Raw genomic sequence first — 18,837 nt, 5'->3', positions numbered from 1 at the left:
AATTGTGTTCTATATAGCTATAAAGTAAAATGTATGCTTTATGCTTTTTTGTTAGGGTTGTTTCTGCATGTTTTATTTTTCCTTCTATTGCAAGTAGAAAATTCCCTATATCCTCCTTCCTTATATTGTTTTTATTTATGAAAGCTGGTATTTATTTTTACTATATTTCATCACCTTTTTCTAATTTTTAATTTTCGTATTTTCCAGTTGATTCTTCTGGGTAGTCTAGAAATGTCCTTGAACTGTGTATATTCAACAATGTTACCTTTTCCCTTGGACCATTTTCACTCTTCCTTTCCAACAAGAACCAGACTGGTCTTCCTGCAACATTAAGTAGGAGTCACAAGAGCAGGCGTCATCATTGTACCCCTGACTTCAGTTATAATGCTCCTGCAAGTTTTGAGACATGTCTTATTAAGCTTAGGATATTCTTTTTTATTTGAGGTTGCTCAATTTAAAAAAAATTAACCATGAATGGGTATTGAACATTATAAAATATTTTCCAGTATTTATTAAGTTAATGGAATTTCTTTCCTCCTCTAATCTGAACATGGAGTGAAGCACCCTGAATTGTCCTGGGATAAAATCTACTCTGATATGATGTATATTTTCATATATCGCTTAAATTAATTTTGTTTAATATTTTTGAGGCCATGTTTTTCCATCGGTTTGAAAATTTCTGTAGAACAGAAGTTTTTATAAAAAATAAAGGGTAATTTAAATAATGCATATATCCATGCAAGCCAGAGTAAAACTAGGTTATTTCATCACCCCAGAAAATCTTGTTTTGCTTCTTTTCAATCTCCTCCACCCTGAAATCAACCCCTCTTCTGATTTCTATCACCATAAATGAGGTTTCCAAGCATTTGCGATTTTATAGAGCTTTCAGTTGTGGTCTTAGTTGTATGCCAAACCAATAGGTGATGTTTGGTTTCTTGCTTAACTCCACTATGATCACAGAACATAGTACTCTGTAGAACGTCAGTTCTTCGAAACTGTTGAAATGTGCTTCATGATCCAGTACATAATAAATGTTCTTGCACCAAAAGGATGTATAGCCTGCAGTGTTTTATTTATGTCGATTATGTTGTTTGTTCATTGTGTTGTTCAAACTGCTAAAAATGTTTCTTTGTTTTTTATGTGCTTGTCTATCACATCACACAGATAGATATTGCTATCACATAGAGTGTGTTAAAAATCTCAGGTTCTGATTTATTTCTCCTTATAGTTCTGTCATTTTGCTTTGTATATTTCAATGCTATATTTTTAAGACCATACAAATTTAGAATTTTTATAACTTACTCACAGATTGATCCTTTCATCATTGAGAAATGTTGCCCTTTATCTCTAGTAATGCCTCTTGCCTTAAAAATCTACTTTGTCTAATATATGCATAACTACACCAATTTTCTATTAGCTCCTATTTATATGGCATAAATCTTTCTATCCTTTTAATTTCAACCTTTCTGTAACTTTCTAGTTAGGGTGTCTTATTGAAGCACAAACAACTATATCCTGTCTACAACCTTTGTCTTTTAATCTAGGGTATATCAAATTCCATTCAAGTTTGCAGTAACTGCAGTTTTAAAAAAACAACTTCAGTTTGTTTAAACATATCATCTTACTATGTGTTTTCTATTTGTCTTTTCTTACTTTATGATCCTTTGCTTTCTGTTCTTACTTCTTTTGAGTTTTTTTATTATCCCATTCCCTCCCCGCCATGAATTTGTTTTTCATTCTTTTTCTATTATTTTCATTGCTAATCTAGAGATTATAATATTAATTCTTGATTTATTAAAGCCAGGTACTTTCATGAATTCCCACTCAATGCTAGAACTTTAGCATATTTTCATTCCATCTCTTTTTTTGTGCTATTTACTCCCTCTCTTCTTTTGTGCTATTATCGTATATATTTTAATTCTATATCTATAAATATTTAAATTTAGAAGACATCATTTTTATTGTTATATACAGTTCCTATTTATATCTAGCCACATATTAATCACTTTATTCTTCTGCATCCCTACAGACATTCTCACAATTTTATCTGGGATTATTTTTCTAGCTACGTAAAGAACTCCTTTTCAAATTTCCTTTAATATAGGTCAGCTGATGATCTTAGTGTTTTTTATAAAAATGGCTGTATTTTACTTCCAATTTTGAAGAACATTTTTACTGGATAGTATATAATCTAGATTGGCAGCTAATTTCTTTTAGCATTTTGAAGATATCTGAAGATAGTTATTCTCCATTGTTTGAGAATAAGCTCTTGATCTTACTGTTGCTCTTTTGCAGATAATATATATCTATTATATATATATTATATATATATATCCTTTCTATAATATATAATATATATATATTATATATATTTCCTTTCTCTATTTTTTTCAAGATTTTTGTCTTTAATTCTTAGTAGTTGACTGTGATCTGCTTAGGTATGATTTTCTTTTCTTGAAACACTGCTTGATATTTATAAAGTTTCTTGATTCTATGAGTTGTTGTCTTTCATTAGGTTTGAAGAATTCCTGGCCACTATATTTTAAAATATTGCTTCTTTTTTCTCTTCCCTCTCTTTCTGATACTTCAGTTATACGTATGTTAGAACATCTTAACACATAGTACCTTATGTGCTTTAGTTTCTTTTCTGAACATTATTTCCTCTTATCTCTCACGTTTCATTTTGCATATTTTTATCTATTAAGATCCCTAATCAGGTCCACTAACTCTTTCTTAAGCTTCATAAAATCTGTTATTAAACCCATCTATTCAGTCGTAGTTTTAGTTTGTGGGTTTTTCCCCCAATTCTAAAAAGCCCATTTTATTCTTTGGATTTCTCAGTTCTGTGCTGAAATTCTCTATCTTGTCATTTAATTTCTTGAAGATATTAAACACAATTATTTAAAATATGTCTTTAAAATTCATTATCTGCATCTTCTTATTACTTTTTCTATTTTCTATCTTTTTCTCTCAGTTTCTAAGATAATTCTTCTTGTGTGCCCCCCTTTTAAATTAAGTGCCCGACATTGTGTATGAAATATTGTAGAGATAATGTTGACCTTGGATGATGGTGTTTTCCTCCACAGGGGATTTTCTATTGCGTTTTGAAGCTGTTCTTCAGTCCTTGAGACAGCTTGTCTATTTCCCTTTACCAGTACTCCTAAGAGGTAGCACTTTAGGGTGCCAACTACAAGTCTAGAGTGTCTACCAGCTCCTCCTTCTTAGCAGATCCCTAAACTCCAGTTTTTTGTCTCTCCAGCCTGATGAGATGCCTAAAGCCCTGCTTATTTTCTCACCCTTCCAGTCATTGCTTTGGAATTATCAAACGCTTCATGGGAGAGGGGTGCCATTCTGGGCCGCCCTTCTTGCCAGGATCTCAGTGGTTCAAGTTCTTGCTGCTTTTGAAACCCTCTGATGTTTCAAGTAGAGGACTATCTGATTTAAAAATTTTTCCCAACTTTCTCAGTGAGAGTATTGATCACATATAGACTAACTCATCATTGCCAGAAGCAAAACTCTGAGTAATGACATGATCTAATTTAGATTTTTTAAAAGATCACTCTAGTTGCCTCAAAAATAAGAGATGTGGAATTGAGGAGGAAGAGGGATGGTAGCAGATAGCCTAGTTAGGGAGATATCACAATAATCCAGACAAGAGAGAATGTTAGTTGTGGTCATGTGGAAATAGAGACAAGTGATCAGATTCTGGATATGTTTTGAAGGTAAAGCCAAGAGGATTTACTTACAAAATGGATGAGGGGTATGGGAGAAAGAGAGGAGTCAGTGTTGACCCCAAGGCTTTTGGCTTGAACCACTTACTTTGCCAACAAAGGTCCATCTAGTCAAGGCTATGGTTTTTCCAATAGTCGTGTATGTGAGAGTTGGACTGTGAAGAAAGCTGAGCGCAGAAGAATTGATGCTTTTGAACTGTGGTGTTGGAGAAGACTCTTGAGAGTCCCTTGGACTGCAAGGAGATCCAACCAGTCCATCCTAAAGGAGACCAGTCCTGGGTGTTCTTTGGAAGGAATGATGCTAAAGCTGAAACTCCAGTACTTTGGCCACCTCATGTGAAGAGTTGACTCATTGGAAAAGACTGATGCTGGGAGGGATTGGGGGCAGGAGGAGAAGGGGATGACAGAGGATGAGATGGCTGGATGGCATCACCGACTCGATGAACGTGAGTTTGAGTGAACTCCGGGAGTTGGTGATGGACAGGGAGGCCTGGCGTGCTGCGATTCATGGGGTCGCAAAGAACTGGACACGACTGAGCGACTGAACTGAACTGGAAGGATGGAAATGCCATTTACTGAGGTGCGGAAACTTGCTGGGACTGCATTTATGAAGGATGATCAGGAGATGAGTTCTGCTCGTTGAATTTGAAATGCTAATTTGGCATCCAACTGGTGATGCCAAGTGTATACTTCAGTGTATGAGTTTGAAGTTCAGAGAATGGTTGGAAGCTGGAGATAAAAATTTTGTGGTCATGAGCATACGGATGTAATTAAAACCACAAGACCGGATGAGAGCACCTTGAAAGTTAAATATAGAGAAGACTGTAGGGCTGGTATGCGGGCTTAAAAATATTTATCCATCTCTTGCCTTCACGTCCTCCTCTCAGTGTGGGAAGGTACCAGATACTCCAGGCAACTTCCACGTGCTGTACAGCAGCCCTGATCTGAGTCTCATCACCTCTCCTGACCCGCCCAAGGGAAGGGATCGTGAAGCTCTGGCTGGTAGCTCCTACGCATTTTCATTAATGTAGGGCTCAGATTTGCAACACTCAGATGCTCAGCAGGTACGTAACTGGCTGACGCAGCCGGTCCTCCAGTCAGAAGGGCGGTGCTGTGGGTTGCCTGCAGATTGCCCGGGGCCGGCCGCCGGGCCCCCCGCCAGGCTGCACCTTCTCCCCCTCAGCTGCAGAGGGCGCGCGCGAGGCACTCGGCGCTCAGGAACCCACGGGAGCTCAGAGCGGGGCAGGGGAGAGGCGGGGCCGGACGTGGGGCGGGGCCAGGCGGCCTGGAGGCCCCCGGCCGCAGTCTGTGCGCAGCTCCGGGCAGAGCGGGTGGCATCCTCGCGCCGGCTCGAGGCAACTGGAGGCGGGGCCGTTACCCGCCGGGAGCTCCGAGCGAGCCGGGTGGCAGGCAAGAAAAGCACGCCCGAGCGCCATGATTCCTCTCGAGAAGCCGGGCAGCGGCGGCTCTTCCCCGGCCGTCGCCTCCGGCTCGGGTCGAGCTGGCCGGGGTCTGAGCACGCCGCGCCGGCCGCCGCCCCCGACCCAGGCCCGCGGGCTGCTGACGGAGATCCGCACCGCCGTGCGCACCGAGCCCTTTCAGGACGCCTACACCCTGACCCCCGGCCGGGAGTTGGGCAGGTGAGGCCGGCGGGCGCGCGCAGATAAGTGCGGGAGGCTGGCGGCGCCGGGGCAGATAGCGCGCCGGGACCGGGTACAGACGTGGGTGCGGGCGGCGATTAGGGCGGCGGGGCCCCCTGGCCACGAGTCCACGCGCGGCGTCCCCCAAAGCCGTGGTATCGGCCATGAGAAAGGCTCCCCCCAGAACCTTGACCCCTCCCTCTCTCTGCTGCGGGCGTCTCAGCCTCTGTGGTCCCTTGTGCGGTAACTTAACGAGGCGGCGTGGGAACCGCGCTGCGAACCTTTCCCCGCGGCAGCGAGTCTGAAGTCAGCACAGGTGTGGAGTCACCTTTGGTTTTGCCTGTGGGTTCCTGCTTCTCCCTCTGTGGCTGTGACAGACGAGCGCAGGACCCCGAGCGTGACAGCTTCTTTCGCACCAGCCCTGGGCCAGTTTCCGTCAGCCGCTTTCTGCAGACTTCAGTTGCGATTTCTTGGGTTTGTGCTGTTTGCGTTCTGAAATATTTAGGGCCGTGTGCTTTTTCAAGTTCAGATCAGTTTCACTTGTGGACTCTGGGCCCTTGTCTGACTCTTTCTACGCCGTGATTCAGCCCTTGCTTTTCTTCCCCATCTCGTTGTTGTTTTGTAGGGGTAGGGAGTGCTTAGAATTTGGTCTGCTTTTAAAATCGCAAAAGGTGAAGGCTGTTTGGATACTTTACGTCTTGTATGTTGAAGAGGGGTCACAGAGTGATAGGTTTTGTTGTTTGGTCGTAAAGTCATGTCCGACTCTTTTGCGACCCCATGGACTGTAGCCCACCAGGCTCCTCTTGTCCATGAGATTTCCCAGGCAAGAAAAACTGGAGTAGGGTATTTGCCATTGCCTTCTGCAGGGGATCTTCCCGACCACGGATTGAACCAGCATCTCCGTGCAGGCGGATTTTTCTCTCTTGCTTGCCTTTTTTTTTTTACTGCTGACCGACGAGGGAACAGTAGAGGTCTGGGGACCGACTTTTTCTCTAAGAACAGAGGAAAAAGACAATTTCTGAAGAAATTGTCAGAAGCACTGGCTTTGGGGTCAGACCCGAGCTCAGATCCCCACTCTGCTTGCTCTGTGCGCCTTTGGACGGTGACTTAGTCTCCCCAGCCTCACGTTTCCCACCCATAAAATCAGTCAGTGTAGTGACAGTACCTCCCTCATGGGGGTGTCCAGAAGGTGCAGGGGCTGTACAGGTCAAACCACTGGTCCTGGCACACAGCATTTGATAAGTGTTAGCAGCTGTTGCAGACATTTATCAAGGTTGCAAAATCTCACCATGTTGTAATGGGGAATGGGCCTGACAGTTACAACAGCCTTCATTTGAGGGTCTTGGAAAAAGGTCTTATAACAGTGAGTACAACGTTAAAAACAAGCCGCCTTACAAATATTAAAGTAACCTTTAGAAATCGTTTTTTGGCAAAGAAACTGACCTTAAAAGTGTCTTATTTATTCCACATGGGAAAAGGAAAAACGTCTTCCAGGGCCAAGCTTTACTTCACTCTGCTAGGCACTAATTAACTGGATCTGTGTGCACTTTATGACAAAAGACGACAGCTACTAACTCATCTAGGTATTCTAATTGGTGAAAATTCCAGACATTCTGAAGTAACTGATTTCTTGAGGAAGGAAAACCAGGACTCTCCATTGTTTGGTTGTCTGGCTTCATTCCACAGAAGGGAAAACACATTACACAACTGAAAATGTCTTCAGGTGGCAAGCACTGTCTTGTGGACTCATAATAGATGACTTAATCAGAAAACAATTGATTTGCTCCCTACCAGGTGTTGTGACAATCCCTCCAGGAACCAAGGAGGTTAAATCAACTTTCATTTTAACCTCTATTATAAAATTAGTTTGTCTATAAAGTTGTGTTCGTTTGCTTGAAGCCACTCCAGTACTCTCGCCTGGAAAATCCCATGGGTGGAGGAGCCTGGTGGGCTGCAGTCCATGGGGTTGCAAAGAGTCAGACACGACTGAGTGACTTCACTTTCACTTTTCACTTTCATGCATTGGAAAAGGAAATGGCAACCCACTCCAGTGTTCTTGCCTGGAGAATCCCAGGGACGGGGGAGCCTTGTGGGCTGCCGTCTATGGGGTCGCACAGAGTCGGACACGACTGAAGCGACTTAGCAGCAGCATGACATCTTTTACATATCTTACATGAATTTCTTTACATAAGCAATAACTCCTGAAGCACAGAACAATGCAATTAGATAGGTACTTGATATAAGAGCCTAAAACTGAAAAAGAAAATGAATGTATTTGTTTCTTTTTGGTTCCCTTTTCTTCATGGAGAAGTGTAACGCAGTGGTTAAGAACATGGACTTAGGAGTCAGTCTGTGATGGAGTCTTGGCTCTTACTGGATTCCCTGGTAGCTCAGACGGTAAAGCCTTTACCCGCAGTGAGGGAGACCTGGGTTCTATCCCTGTGTCAGGAAGATCCCCTGGAGAAGAAAATGGCAACCCATTCCAGTATTCTTGCCTAGAATATTCCATGGATGGAGGAGCCTGGTGGGCTGCAGTCCATTGGGTCACAAAGAGTCAGACATGACTGAGCTACTTCACTTTATATGTACTTGAGTGAGTTACCTAATCTCTGATTACCTCACAGAGTTGTTGAGAGAATTAAGTAAATTAACAGCATATCTGTAGCATAAAAGCTGTGCTTGACTTAGGGCATGCACTCAGAAACTGTAATGCGTTGAGTAGCTAAGTGAATGGTATTTTACATGTAACCAAAACGCAAAAACAGGAAAACCTGCACAACCTCCAAATGTGTCTCTATCTGTTGCAGAAGTAGAGAACCTCATTGCAAAAGCCCAGGGAACTGTTTGGACGTCCCAGGAAGTGAAAGTTCTGTTTTGTATTAGAAGCAGTTGCTGTTTAAGGTTTATCAATTTTGCCTGAATGTTGTAGTTTTGACAGAATGAAGTGTGTTTTTGTGTAATTCTTTCAGTAGTAAGAAAAGTAGCCTCTTTTCCTAGGTGTTGACTCTAGTTGCATTTCTGATATAAGGAATTGATCTCATGCTGATGTAGAACTTTAAAATTACTCATGTTATACTTTAATGATGTGGTATGAAAAACAAAGATCTATTCATTTTGTTCTCTGGCCTTTCATTTAGTGAAAATGTTGAAGAGGTGTGAAGAGCTAACTGTTCAAAGAAATCAAGTTTTTGCAGGCATTCCCATTATTTTATAGAAATATAAAGCTTTCAGTGAAATGGTTGTTTGGAGAAGACATTTTAAATGATCAGTATTGATTCCCTACTAATGAGAGGATGTAATGTTGATTATTTTAAGAAATACCACATTCTTTCATGTCTCCAGCAGAGTCCATAGCAGCCTAAATGTGGGTAAATATATGATGTAAAATTTTCTTTTATTGCTTGAAACTTGACTTGTTATTCCTGAGGCTTGTTACCTTTCTTTTGAGTCAGGACATGTGCCAATGTAAACCACAGTAACGATTCGAGGTACAGGAGACATGACCTTGGGTTCCAAGAATTTTTTCAAAGAGTTGACGTCCATGGAGCTTCTATTGATAGCGTAGGAACAAAAAAATGTTTCTAGAAATTTTAAATTATACTAAATTTTACATCAAATGATTTGCCTAGTCTTCAACATTTTTTGATATATTCATAAATTTCATCTTAAGAAAAAAGATATTTTTAAAGCCAAAAGAATATCTTGTTTTTTATACTATTATATACTGATAGTTGAATTTCCCTGTGAGCAGAAAAGGTACAAAATCCAAGTTCTCTGTTGAAATGGGTACTTCATACATTTACAATTTTATAGGGGCTTTCACATACATTATCTCATTTACTTCTTATCACAAGCAGATTTGGGAAGTCCTGTTTTTCAGATGAGAAAATCAAGATACCAGTAGATTGAGTCATATGAGAGACAGCTGAGCTGGGACTCCTTGCAATCACTTCCATTATACCGCAGATGTTTCTCAAAAAAAAAAAAAGCTGTAGTCTATCTTGCGGCTAAAGCAATTTGCCATCGTTTTTGTAAGAGGACATGTTAATGGGCTCCAGATCGGAGCAAGCACTGCCAAGCTTCAGCCTCATGTGGTCCCTCCCCGGTCGTGTTACCCACCTGGGTCCCTGGACTCTCTAATCAATAGAAATTGATAAGAGGCCAGATGAGAATTCCGGGAGAGCCTTGTCTGGGACTTGGGCTGTATGTAGCGCACAGGAGTGAAAACAAGAACCAGATGCCCTTGCTCATGCCCCTGGCTGGGAGGGGAAGGGGGCAGGCTGGTCCCTTGGATGGGATAAGGTTAGGGCCTGATGGGTGGTTTTGGCTGGAGGCGGGCTTCAGTGGTCCGCCCACCCCCTTGGTGTGCAGGCGCCTGCTTTTTCTCCCAGCACCTCAGAAATGGCTGTCAGTTTGTGGCCTTTTCCTAGCTTTTTGTTCATAATTGACCCCACCTGCGCATGCATGAAGTTATTTTTGAGTCCCTTATAGTTCCTTTGTATTCTGTTGCTTGGGGAGATGTTTGTACAGGTGCAGGCACTCAGGTGAAGGGTCCCAGATCCCAGCCTGTCTCAGCTGGGCCTCATGGTGGGTAGGGACAGCCTATCTCATTCTCCTCAAAGCGGTTGGGAGTAACGGGAACAAGGAAGGATTTTTACCAGAAAATAAGAAGATGTACAAGCTGAAGAGGATGCACAGGTGGAGGTGTTTTAGAAGGTGGATCTCCTTTACCTAGATTCATGTCTGTAGGTAATGGCTTCAGGTTGAGGACCTTACAACTACTTGAGCATGTGTCATAAATTTTAAGTCATAATTTCTTTAGAAATAAAGATCCTTGTTAAATAAGACTATCCATGTAAAAATTTTGCCTTGTTTTAGGAAAACTATTAAGATTTCTTGGCAGTTTATCATCAGTTTGAAAGATATTTACAGTTTCGGGTAATCTGATATTTTTGGATGGATAAAGACAACTAGCCATGTTTGCGGTTCAGCATCAGACATTGCTAGGAAGTATGGCTCCTGCTCCAAGGCATGTGCTTCATTAGGTCAACTGTTAATTTTGAAAAGTTGGAGCTTATGTTAAAAGTAAAAACTTAATTTAAATATATAAACTTTCCAATATAAAATCAAAGTTTAAAAATATGTAAACTTAAAGATTTAGTGAATTTCCACCACTTTACAAACCTAACAAAATTTTATAAAATCCAATTATTGAACTAAATGCATTAGAAAGTTAGGTAGCTATAATCATTGGTTTGCCTGTTCAGGAAAGGAAGGAGGAACTCAATTTGTATAGTAAATTTATGCATCAAGTAGAAAGTTCAAATTAAGTTGCCTCCAAAACTCTTCAGTTCTGTATGATTTTTTTTATAAATTATCATAGATCTGAAATTAATGCCCCAGACAATAAAAATAGCTGCTGTTACTGATTGCAGAGAATGGACACTTTGGAAATGTCATTTTCTTTTGTCTTCACTACCCTGCAGGGTTAGTGCCATCAACCTCATTTTGTAGGTGAGGAATCTTAAGACTCAAAAAAGTTGAACAAGTTTCCCGAATTTCAAACCAAGTCTGGCTTTTGGCTCTAGCTGTTCTTGTCACTCATGCTGACTTATCTGATGGACTTGCTGATTTTTACATTTAGGATCAACAGATGGTTTGGTTTTTGTTCTTTCAGAGGTAAGGAAGACAGATCTGATCTAGGTCATTCTTGAACAGAACTTCTTTGCGCCTAAGGCTGTACCCCAGTGCTATTAAGCAAATATTGGACTTGGCATGTTGAGCACACAAGGCTCTTTGGTAGGCTCTGGAAATTGTTCCCAAATCTAACAAATCAGTCACTACTCCTTTTATGGGCAAAGTGACATGCCACATGGGAAAATCTTGTGGGGAAAACAACATTTGAGCTGAGCCTGAAAGAATGGATGGAATTTCAGTAGCAGTAGTAATGCAAGACACTCCAGCCACTGGCAATAAAACAAGCACAGAGTGCAGAAAAATTCAGTGAAAAAGAGAACAGCAAGTAGCCCCATGTGGCTAAAATATTAGACCTTATGTGGCTAAGTTTGCTAAATAGAACTTCTATTTAGCAAAATAACAAGAACAGTGTATGTATCTAGGGTGTTATCTGATGTTGTATTTGAGCACCTGCCATATGCCAGGCACTACACATGGAGATGCAAAGATGAAGAGGCCAGGTCTCTGAAACTCATAGTGGGGCCAGGAAGACAGTCATAGCCAAAAAATTGTAACGTGTCGGAAGAACTTAAATAATAGGGTACATGTGGAAACAAAGCCCTTTCCTGTAATCTAGAATCAAACCTAGAACCTTGGAACTCACTTTTATTTTGCTTCCTCTATATACACTCAAATCAGCACCTCCACTTTTTTTATCTTTGCCCGAGCCTTATGTAGTCTAATGTGTGTTCATCTTTGTGTGGTAGCCCAACACTGGTTATATTTGGAATCAATGTATTAGTAAATAAAATTCTCTTTACAGAGAAAGGCACCTCAAACTTCTCCCATCTGAAGCCTAACACACACTCCCTTCCCTCCACCCTCTGCACATCTGTTACCATTCTTCTGATTTTTCCTCTCAGTGGATTGGTACCACGTTACCCAGGACGCAGGGCAAAGATCTCCAAGTCCTCTTCGGCCTTTCCCTTCTGCCCTCATCTCTGCCAAAGCTCAGTCTGTCTTGACCTTGAATGCCTTGTAAATACTTCCTCTCTTCCCAGCCTCTGCTGCTGCTACTTTAGTTCAGACCCCTTACTTTGAGCTGTTTTCTTGGCTTCCCTAGTTTCTAGTTAACACTTGGCAATACCCTCAGAATTGGCTTTTTAAAACATTTATCTTAGCTTTTTAAAACTTTCACTAAGGTAAAAGTCTCATAGGTGCCCATTCTTACCTTGAGAAATAAAGCGCCAGCTACTTAGCCTGTCATACCTAAATCTACCTACCTATGTTCACTGAGCCTTCCTAAGCTTTTCCAGTTGTGCACCAGTAATACAGAGATCAGTAGAAACCCAGTCCTTGTTCTGAGGAAGCTTAGACTGGTGGCTCTGACTCAAATGTCTCTTCCTGTTGTTATCTTTGTTTATCCTTCCTGTCTGACTACCCTGGAGTGTGTTATCATTGTTATTTTGAAACCTACTCATTCCTAATATCTCCCCCCGCCACCCCCACTCCCTGCCAAATGATTAATGAAAATCAGAGTTTTCAGTTTAGTGTGTGATAGTGAACTATAGAAGTTTGTGAAATGCGTGAAGAGCTCTGGAAACTGAAACATCCTGATAATCTAGGGAGAATTTTGGCTAAGTCAGCTAAGGAAGTAAACGTGCAACAGACGTCTTATGTCCTTTGAACCTCATCAGCCTCAAGTCCCTGCATATAACTATGACCCTGAGAGTCAGAGAAACATCATTTATTTCATGCTTTGGAGAGGCCTCAATAACTTAAAGGGTTGAGATACAATCACAGTCTTGGCCATGAAGTTGTGGTAAAGCAGGCATACCAGAGCACTCCAGGGTGTGGAATTTAGGGAAACTGACTGGCTAATTCTTAGTGTGTTCACTCGACCCCCGCACCTTGAAGACTGAGTCTCACGCTTCTGTTTGCCTTGTGGCTCTAGAGAAAGAACAGTTCCCGGAAACCTGGCTTCATCTTCTGAAGTTTTAAGGTAGTTTTAAGGGTTCCCCTCCATCGCCCCGTCATCCTGAGATGAAGGCAGGGCCGGTGTCCTGGGACCTACTGTCCTGCTGTCTGCTTCAGTGGCGTGCAGTATCAGAACGGTGGAAGAGTTTTCTTCAGCATGGATTAGAGCACAAGTTGGTCACCCACTGCTGGCTGCCTGTTTTGATGAGGCTCATTAGCTATATAGAATGATCTGTACATTTTTAAATGATTGAAAAGTCAAAAGAAGAGTCATTTAATGACATGGAAACTATGCGAAATTCACATTTCAGTGCTGGTAAAGTTGTGTTTTGTTTTTTTGTTTTTTTAAACCCTGCCTCGCCTATTCATTGGCCTGTTGTCTGCAGCTGCTTTGACTGTACAGCAGACTTGAATGGTAGTGATCAAATCAGCTGGCCAGCAAAACCGAAAGTATCTGCTATCTGGCCCTTTACAGAAAGGTTGGCTGACTCCCAGGATAGCGCATGATATGGGGAGAGAAAGGGTAAGCCTACAGCTCAATGCTTCCTCAAAAACAAGGGTGATGTCAAGATTAGTGATTGGTGTGTGAACTACTGTGGGGACCCAAAGAAGTGGATGCCTAGTGGGAGACCCAGGGTAAGTATAGGGGTCTCCTCTGGTTTCTTCTGGCCTCTGAATTGAGCAATGGCTCCTTTATAACAAGGGTTCCCAGAGTTTATAGGTTAGGGATCCATTCATCTGTTGCGTCTTTGGAAATATAGCAATACCTTCAGGACAGGCATGTAAGCAGCAGTATTTTACTATAATTTTACACAGGACTGTATTGCCTAGAGTGTTAGGTGTGGTAACAGTAAATACCTGTGTTTGCTGTGGGAGTTCTTTGAGGGCAGTTCAACCCAGGCATTTTAATTTAATAGCAACATGTTTGTTGTCAATTATATGTTGGTCAGTTTTTTACAAATTAGATTTTCTCTTTTTCCTCTTTTGAAACTTCAGAAATACAGGTATAAAAAAAATCAAATGATTAATGATTTTTTTTCTCTTCCTTAAAGAAATCCAAAGATCATTAGGAACCTTTTAAAACTCAATGGAGATGTTATTAGCCTAATGATTTTGTGGGGCTAAATAAAAAGAGGCATTAGCTTGTGATGCATAATTTATTGTTGAATCTTTCTAGTGACCTGAAGAAGTGTGTCATCTCACATTCCTGTTGAGCGCAGAGCCTTGTTCTGAATTAGGGTGTTGTTAGGTAGATTGCCACCTAATTGATCAGCTGTAGGGCTGTGCCTAAGGATTTTTCATGTAACATTTTTATTGCTGATGGTAACAAAAATTCAGAGGGGATGAACATCATATTTGTGGTTAACAGTAGCAAAGAAGGAAGGATCAGTCCTCAAAATTGCATTGGTAGTCTAGAATGCTGGGCCCAAACCTAGAAAGTAGAATTTAACAGCAAATTAAAGCCTTGCATTGAACTTTTTTAAAGTATATTTCCAAAACATAGTATCAAGACACTGCCTTGAAAGAATCCAAGAGGAGAAGGTTTTATTTATGAAATATGAAAAACCTGTCAAGTTTTTTTCACAAGGCATATTAATTTGTATCGGGCCAACCTCAGCAAAATAATAATCATGAAGCACTTTGAGCTTATACTTGGAGCAGTTGCTTCAGATTTGGTTGACGCATTTTACCAGCAAAGACCCTAAGGGGATGAGGAATGATTGAAAATTGGAAAAGGGAGTAGCAATTAACAGATCACGTCAGCTGTGTCCAGTACCTGATAGACTGTCAGGTTGGTCCTTCTGTATCACTCAGCAAAAGATATGGACAGCAGCTCTTCTCTTGAAGCCAGGTTTAGGCTTGTAATGAAAACCTTACTAAAATAATGTGTGCCCACAAGAGGAAAAGACTACCTCACAGTTTGAAAGAAAAACATTGGCTTTGGCATTTGGCAGTAGATTAAAAAAAAAAAAAAACTATTTGATTTCTAAGTTGCCTTCCAGCTTGAGTATTGGGTGTTTATGGGTGATAATTATTACAGCTCAGTGATTTGTTTGCTTCATAATATTTTATTGAGTATGTGGCAAGTACCATGCTAAGCAGTTGACATGTATTCTTTAATTCTCACAACAACCCTGTGAAATAGATTCTGTTTGTGTTCTCCTTTATAGATTAAGAAAATGAGATTTTTTTTTTTAAGTTAGAGCTTAAATTGCCCAAGTTTATGCATTGAGTGAGCGGATGGAGCCATTCTTTGGGATTCGTGCCCAAATCTAATTCCAGACCTTATTCCATAGTCAATATGCTGTGCTGATCCCCTGTGTGACTTATTAGTATAATAACGTGGCACAGAGTCAGACACGACTGAAGCAATTTAGCAGCAGCAGCAGAGGGTATCAAAGAAGGCTTGTTATATCTGTCTTTATAGAAAAGCTAGACATTTCCAGCTGATGCTGCAGTTGAAATGACGTCATACAAATGAGGTCCCTACCTTTAAATAACTTTGTAGGGTGATTGGGTCTTTTTAGAGTCAATTAGTGACAGTGAAATCCATTGTTTAGGAATTTTGATAACCAGCCATAAGTCAGATGGCTTTTTTTTAAGATTCAGAGTATTTTATGTATAAATGTGTAAAAATTAAGTTATTTATATATATATACATATATAATGCTGTAAAGAAATATTGGTTTAAATATTTGGTTATCCTCTATTTAGAAGAATGAATCCTGCAGATTTGCCCATTACGTTTTATTTATAGAGAGGTGTTTCCCAAGTTATAATGCTACTTGAGTGTTTGCATATGACCTAAATTTAAAAATCCACTGATGACTGTTTGGAAATTACATTAAAATTTATCACCTCTGAAAAGTCAGCTTTAACAGTGACTGTGTTTTGCTTAATTCTAGAGGGAAATTTGCAGTGGTGAGGAAATGCATAAAGAAAGATTCTGGAAAAGAATTTGCCGCCAAGTTCATGAGAAAAAGAAGAAAAGGCCAAGATTGTCGGATGGAAATAGTTCATGAAATCGCTGTACTCGAGCTAGCCCAGGACAATCCGTGGGTCATTAATTTACATGAAGTCTATGAGACACCATCGGAAATGATCTTAGTTCTAGAATAGTAAGTATTGTCTTCCTTACTGAGTTTGTTTGCTAGTCCACACTCCTTTATACAGGCCGCTCGTCCGTGATAACCTGGCAAGCCCTGCTTCTCTGGAAATCTGAAGATTTTCCAAAACTTTTTCGTGTATTTATCAACATAGCCCAGATTTGCAAGGATACGTATATGTTGTGTTTTTCATCTTCATTCTTTAATGAAATTCTTTTGAAAATAAAGTTCTCTTATGTTCTTATTAGAGGCCTTCTTAAGGAGGTAACTGGTACAATATTAAAACAAAAGGCATTTGATATAATTTCTTACATGTTCATGTGGTCTAAGTTAATAATCCTTCTTTCAGAAATAATTGTTGGGATTCATACCGTGCTTTCAATTTGGGTAAGTAGGTGGGACAGCAGAGAAAACAGCTTTGGGACATGAAGGACAGTTTTTTCTTCTTAAGAAATCCTGTCAGACGTAAAGAACAAACAGACAGACTCCAAGGGGGAAAGAATGGAGGGGGCTGAGCTGGGAGATTGGGATTGACATAAATACAGTCCTATGTATAAAATAGATATCTGTATCAACCTAGAGGGGTGGGATGGGGAGGGAGATGGGAGGGAGTTTCAAAAGGGAAGGGATATATGTATACCTATGGCTGATTCATGTTGAGGTTTGACATGAAAACATGTCAAAATTCTGTAAAGCAATACTTCTCCCTCTATAAACTTTTAAACATAAATAAGTTTATAGAGGGAGAAGTCTGGATGGCTTCTAAAAAAGCCTAAAATATAATTCAAGAGCATTGTGTTTATGTATTTCTTTAATTCAGTAATTTCACTTGTAGGAATCCTTTCAAAGAAAAAAAATTAAAATGTGAACAACAAAAAGCATGAACATGTTTTCCACTGTGAATTTTTCATTGTAATAGAAATAGCCACAAATGATTGAATGGTTAAGAAATGTAGTCTCTGTGGATTATATCTCAATGAAGTTGTTTTTCATTTTCAAAAAACCTTGGTTTAGAGGTTTCTGGTCTTCAGTTTGTTCTGGAGAGGGTTGGTTAGAATTGGAAATTGATCCGAAAGGGACTGTCTGAAGTGTGATGCTCTGATCATCATCTTGTCTCTCTCCCGATCTCACAGAACCTGCTCTTAACCTTCCCTCCTGTCTCCCCTTGGTCCTCCATCATCTCCTGCCTTCACTTCCCTTACATTCCCTTCACTTCTGGGGTAGTTCCTGCAGCTAATCCCTCACTAGTGCCTCATATTATGCTTTTCTTCTTCTTGCTCTTCCTCTGCAATCCATTCTACCAGTTTAAAACACGGGATCTAAGCTGTTGTCCCTCCTCCTGCCCATTCTTGGGAGGATTTGCATAGCCTTCCACCTGCTTATTACACAAGGAAGAGTTCCATCCTCAGCTGGGCTCTTGGTGTAGTTTTGTAATTCTTTACCTAATCTCTCCTCCCCTTCTTTTAACATCCCCAGCAGGAGGGCAGGAGCTTATGAAATCCTTGGTCACATGTGCTGTCACCCACTTCCCACTTGTTAGATACCAAACCTCTCTCCCTTTACTGAGAAGATAAAAGCCATCAGATGCACACTGCTCAGCATCACCCACTCTTTACACTCTCACTGCCTTTCCTCTGTTTCCAGGAAGAGAGTCCATTCCTTAACTCCAAGCCTACAACTTTGACTTCTGCTCTTTAATCCTCTTCCTTCCTTTCCTAGGACCTGTGTTGTGTGTTTTACTCACTTTTCTAATCTCTCTGAGAGTCCCTCCCACCTCAAGTGATTCTTTTCCATCCATCTTCCAATAATTCAATCACTTCTCTCCTAAAATTCCTGGTCCTCAGCTTGGACTCTTTTGAACTATTGTCCTGCCCTTCTCTTCTGAATTTACAGCTTTCCTCACCTTCTAGTCAATTTTGTTCTACTTCACTGAACCATCCATATGTTTAGCTGCCAATACTCCATCACTTTTCAATCTGATGCCACCTGCTCCTCTAAAACTTCCATGAGGTCATCAGCCCTGTTTGCAGGAATCGATCTCCTCATTTTAGTGTTCATTCTGCTTCTTACGCTCTTTAAACACTTGATGTTATACCATCTTCACTTGAAATTGTGTTCTTCCTTAGCTTTCATGGCTTTTTTTTTTCCATCTTAGAGCCTTTCCCCCTTCTTCTACTATGTAAGTGCTTGCCACAGCTGATTAGTATTACTCTTGTCATGCGTTTATGACCTGCACATTTACCCTGGATGGTAACTCTGTGGCTTCAGCTATTATTTACATGTTTCCAAATCTTTGTCTCCAACATGAGACCTTCCCTAAGCTCCAGCTGCCTAGTGCATATCCCTTAATCCACCCGCACACTGTGACCAGTGCAGGATCCGTGTGTGTGCACCCCTGCACTGCTGTGCTTCTAATGCCCGTGTTTTGTTCCCCGTTTCCACTGGTGTCCCTATTTATTTCATCACTCAAATATAAACCTTGGCTGTGTCCTTGATTGCTTTATCTCCTTTAATGCTCTTGTGTAATGAATCACCAAGTCTTCCACTTACCCCTCTCCCCTGCTGGGGCCTGTTCCTTTGTGCTTGCTGTTTTTCCCCTGTGTTGGGTCCTCACTGCCTCTTCTGAGGACTTTCCCTGTAGCTGCTTAGCTGATCCCCCTCAATCCTAGAGCGTCCCTCAGGCTCCCATTGGGCAGGTAACCAACA

The 18,837-nt window shown here is 40.9% G+C and overlaps 1 protein-coding gene across 1 annotated transcript in view; it reads left to right on the top strand.

Annotated features, from left to right (window-relative positions):
- The first annotated feature begins 4,998 nt into the window (after positions 1 to 4,998).
- STK17A (serine/threonine kinase 17a) overlaps positions 4,999 to 18,837 on the top strand; it is a 36,344-nt gene continuing 22,505 nt past the window's right edge. The window contains exons 1-2 of the mRNA XM_061414479.1: positions 4,999 to 5,371; positions 15,931 to 16,143. Of these exons, the coding sequence (XP_061270463.1) occupies positions 5,166 to 5,371; positions 15,931 to 16,143 (419 nt within the window). The 5' untranslated portion in view covers positions 4,999 to 5,165. The remainder of the gene's footprint in view (positions 5,372 to 15,930; positions 16,144 to 18,837) is intronic.

Source organism: Bos javanicus, chromosome 4, assembly GCF_032452875.1.
Source record: "Bos javanicus breed banteng chromosome 4, ARS-OSU_banteng_1.0, whole genome shotgun sequence".
NCBI lineage: Eukaryota > Metazoa > Chordata > Mammalia > Artiodactyla > Bovidae > Bos > Bos javanicus.
The sequence above is the reverse complement of the archived record's forward strand: the minus strand, read 5'-3'. Positions and strand labels throughout refer to the sequence as shown.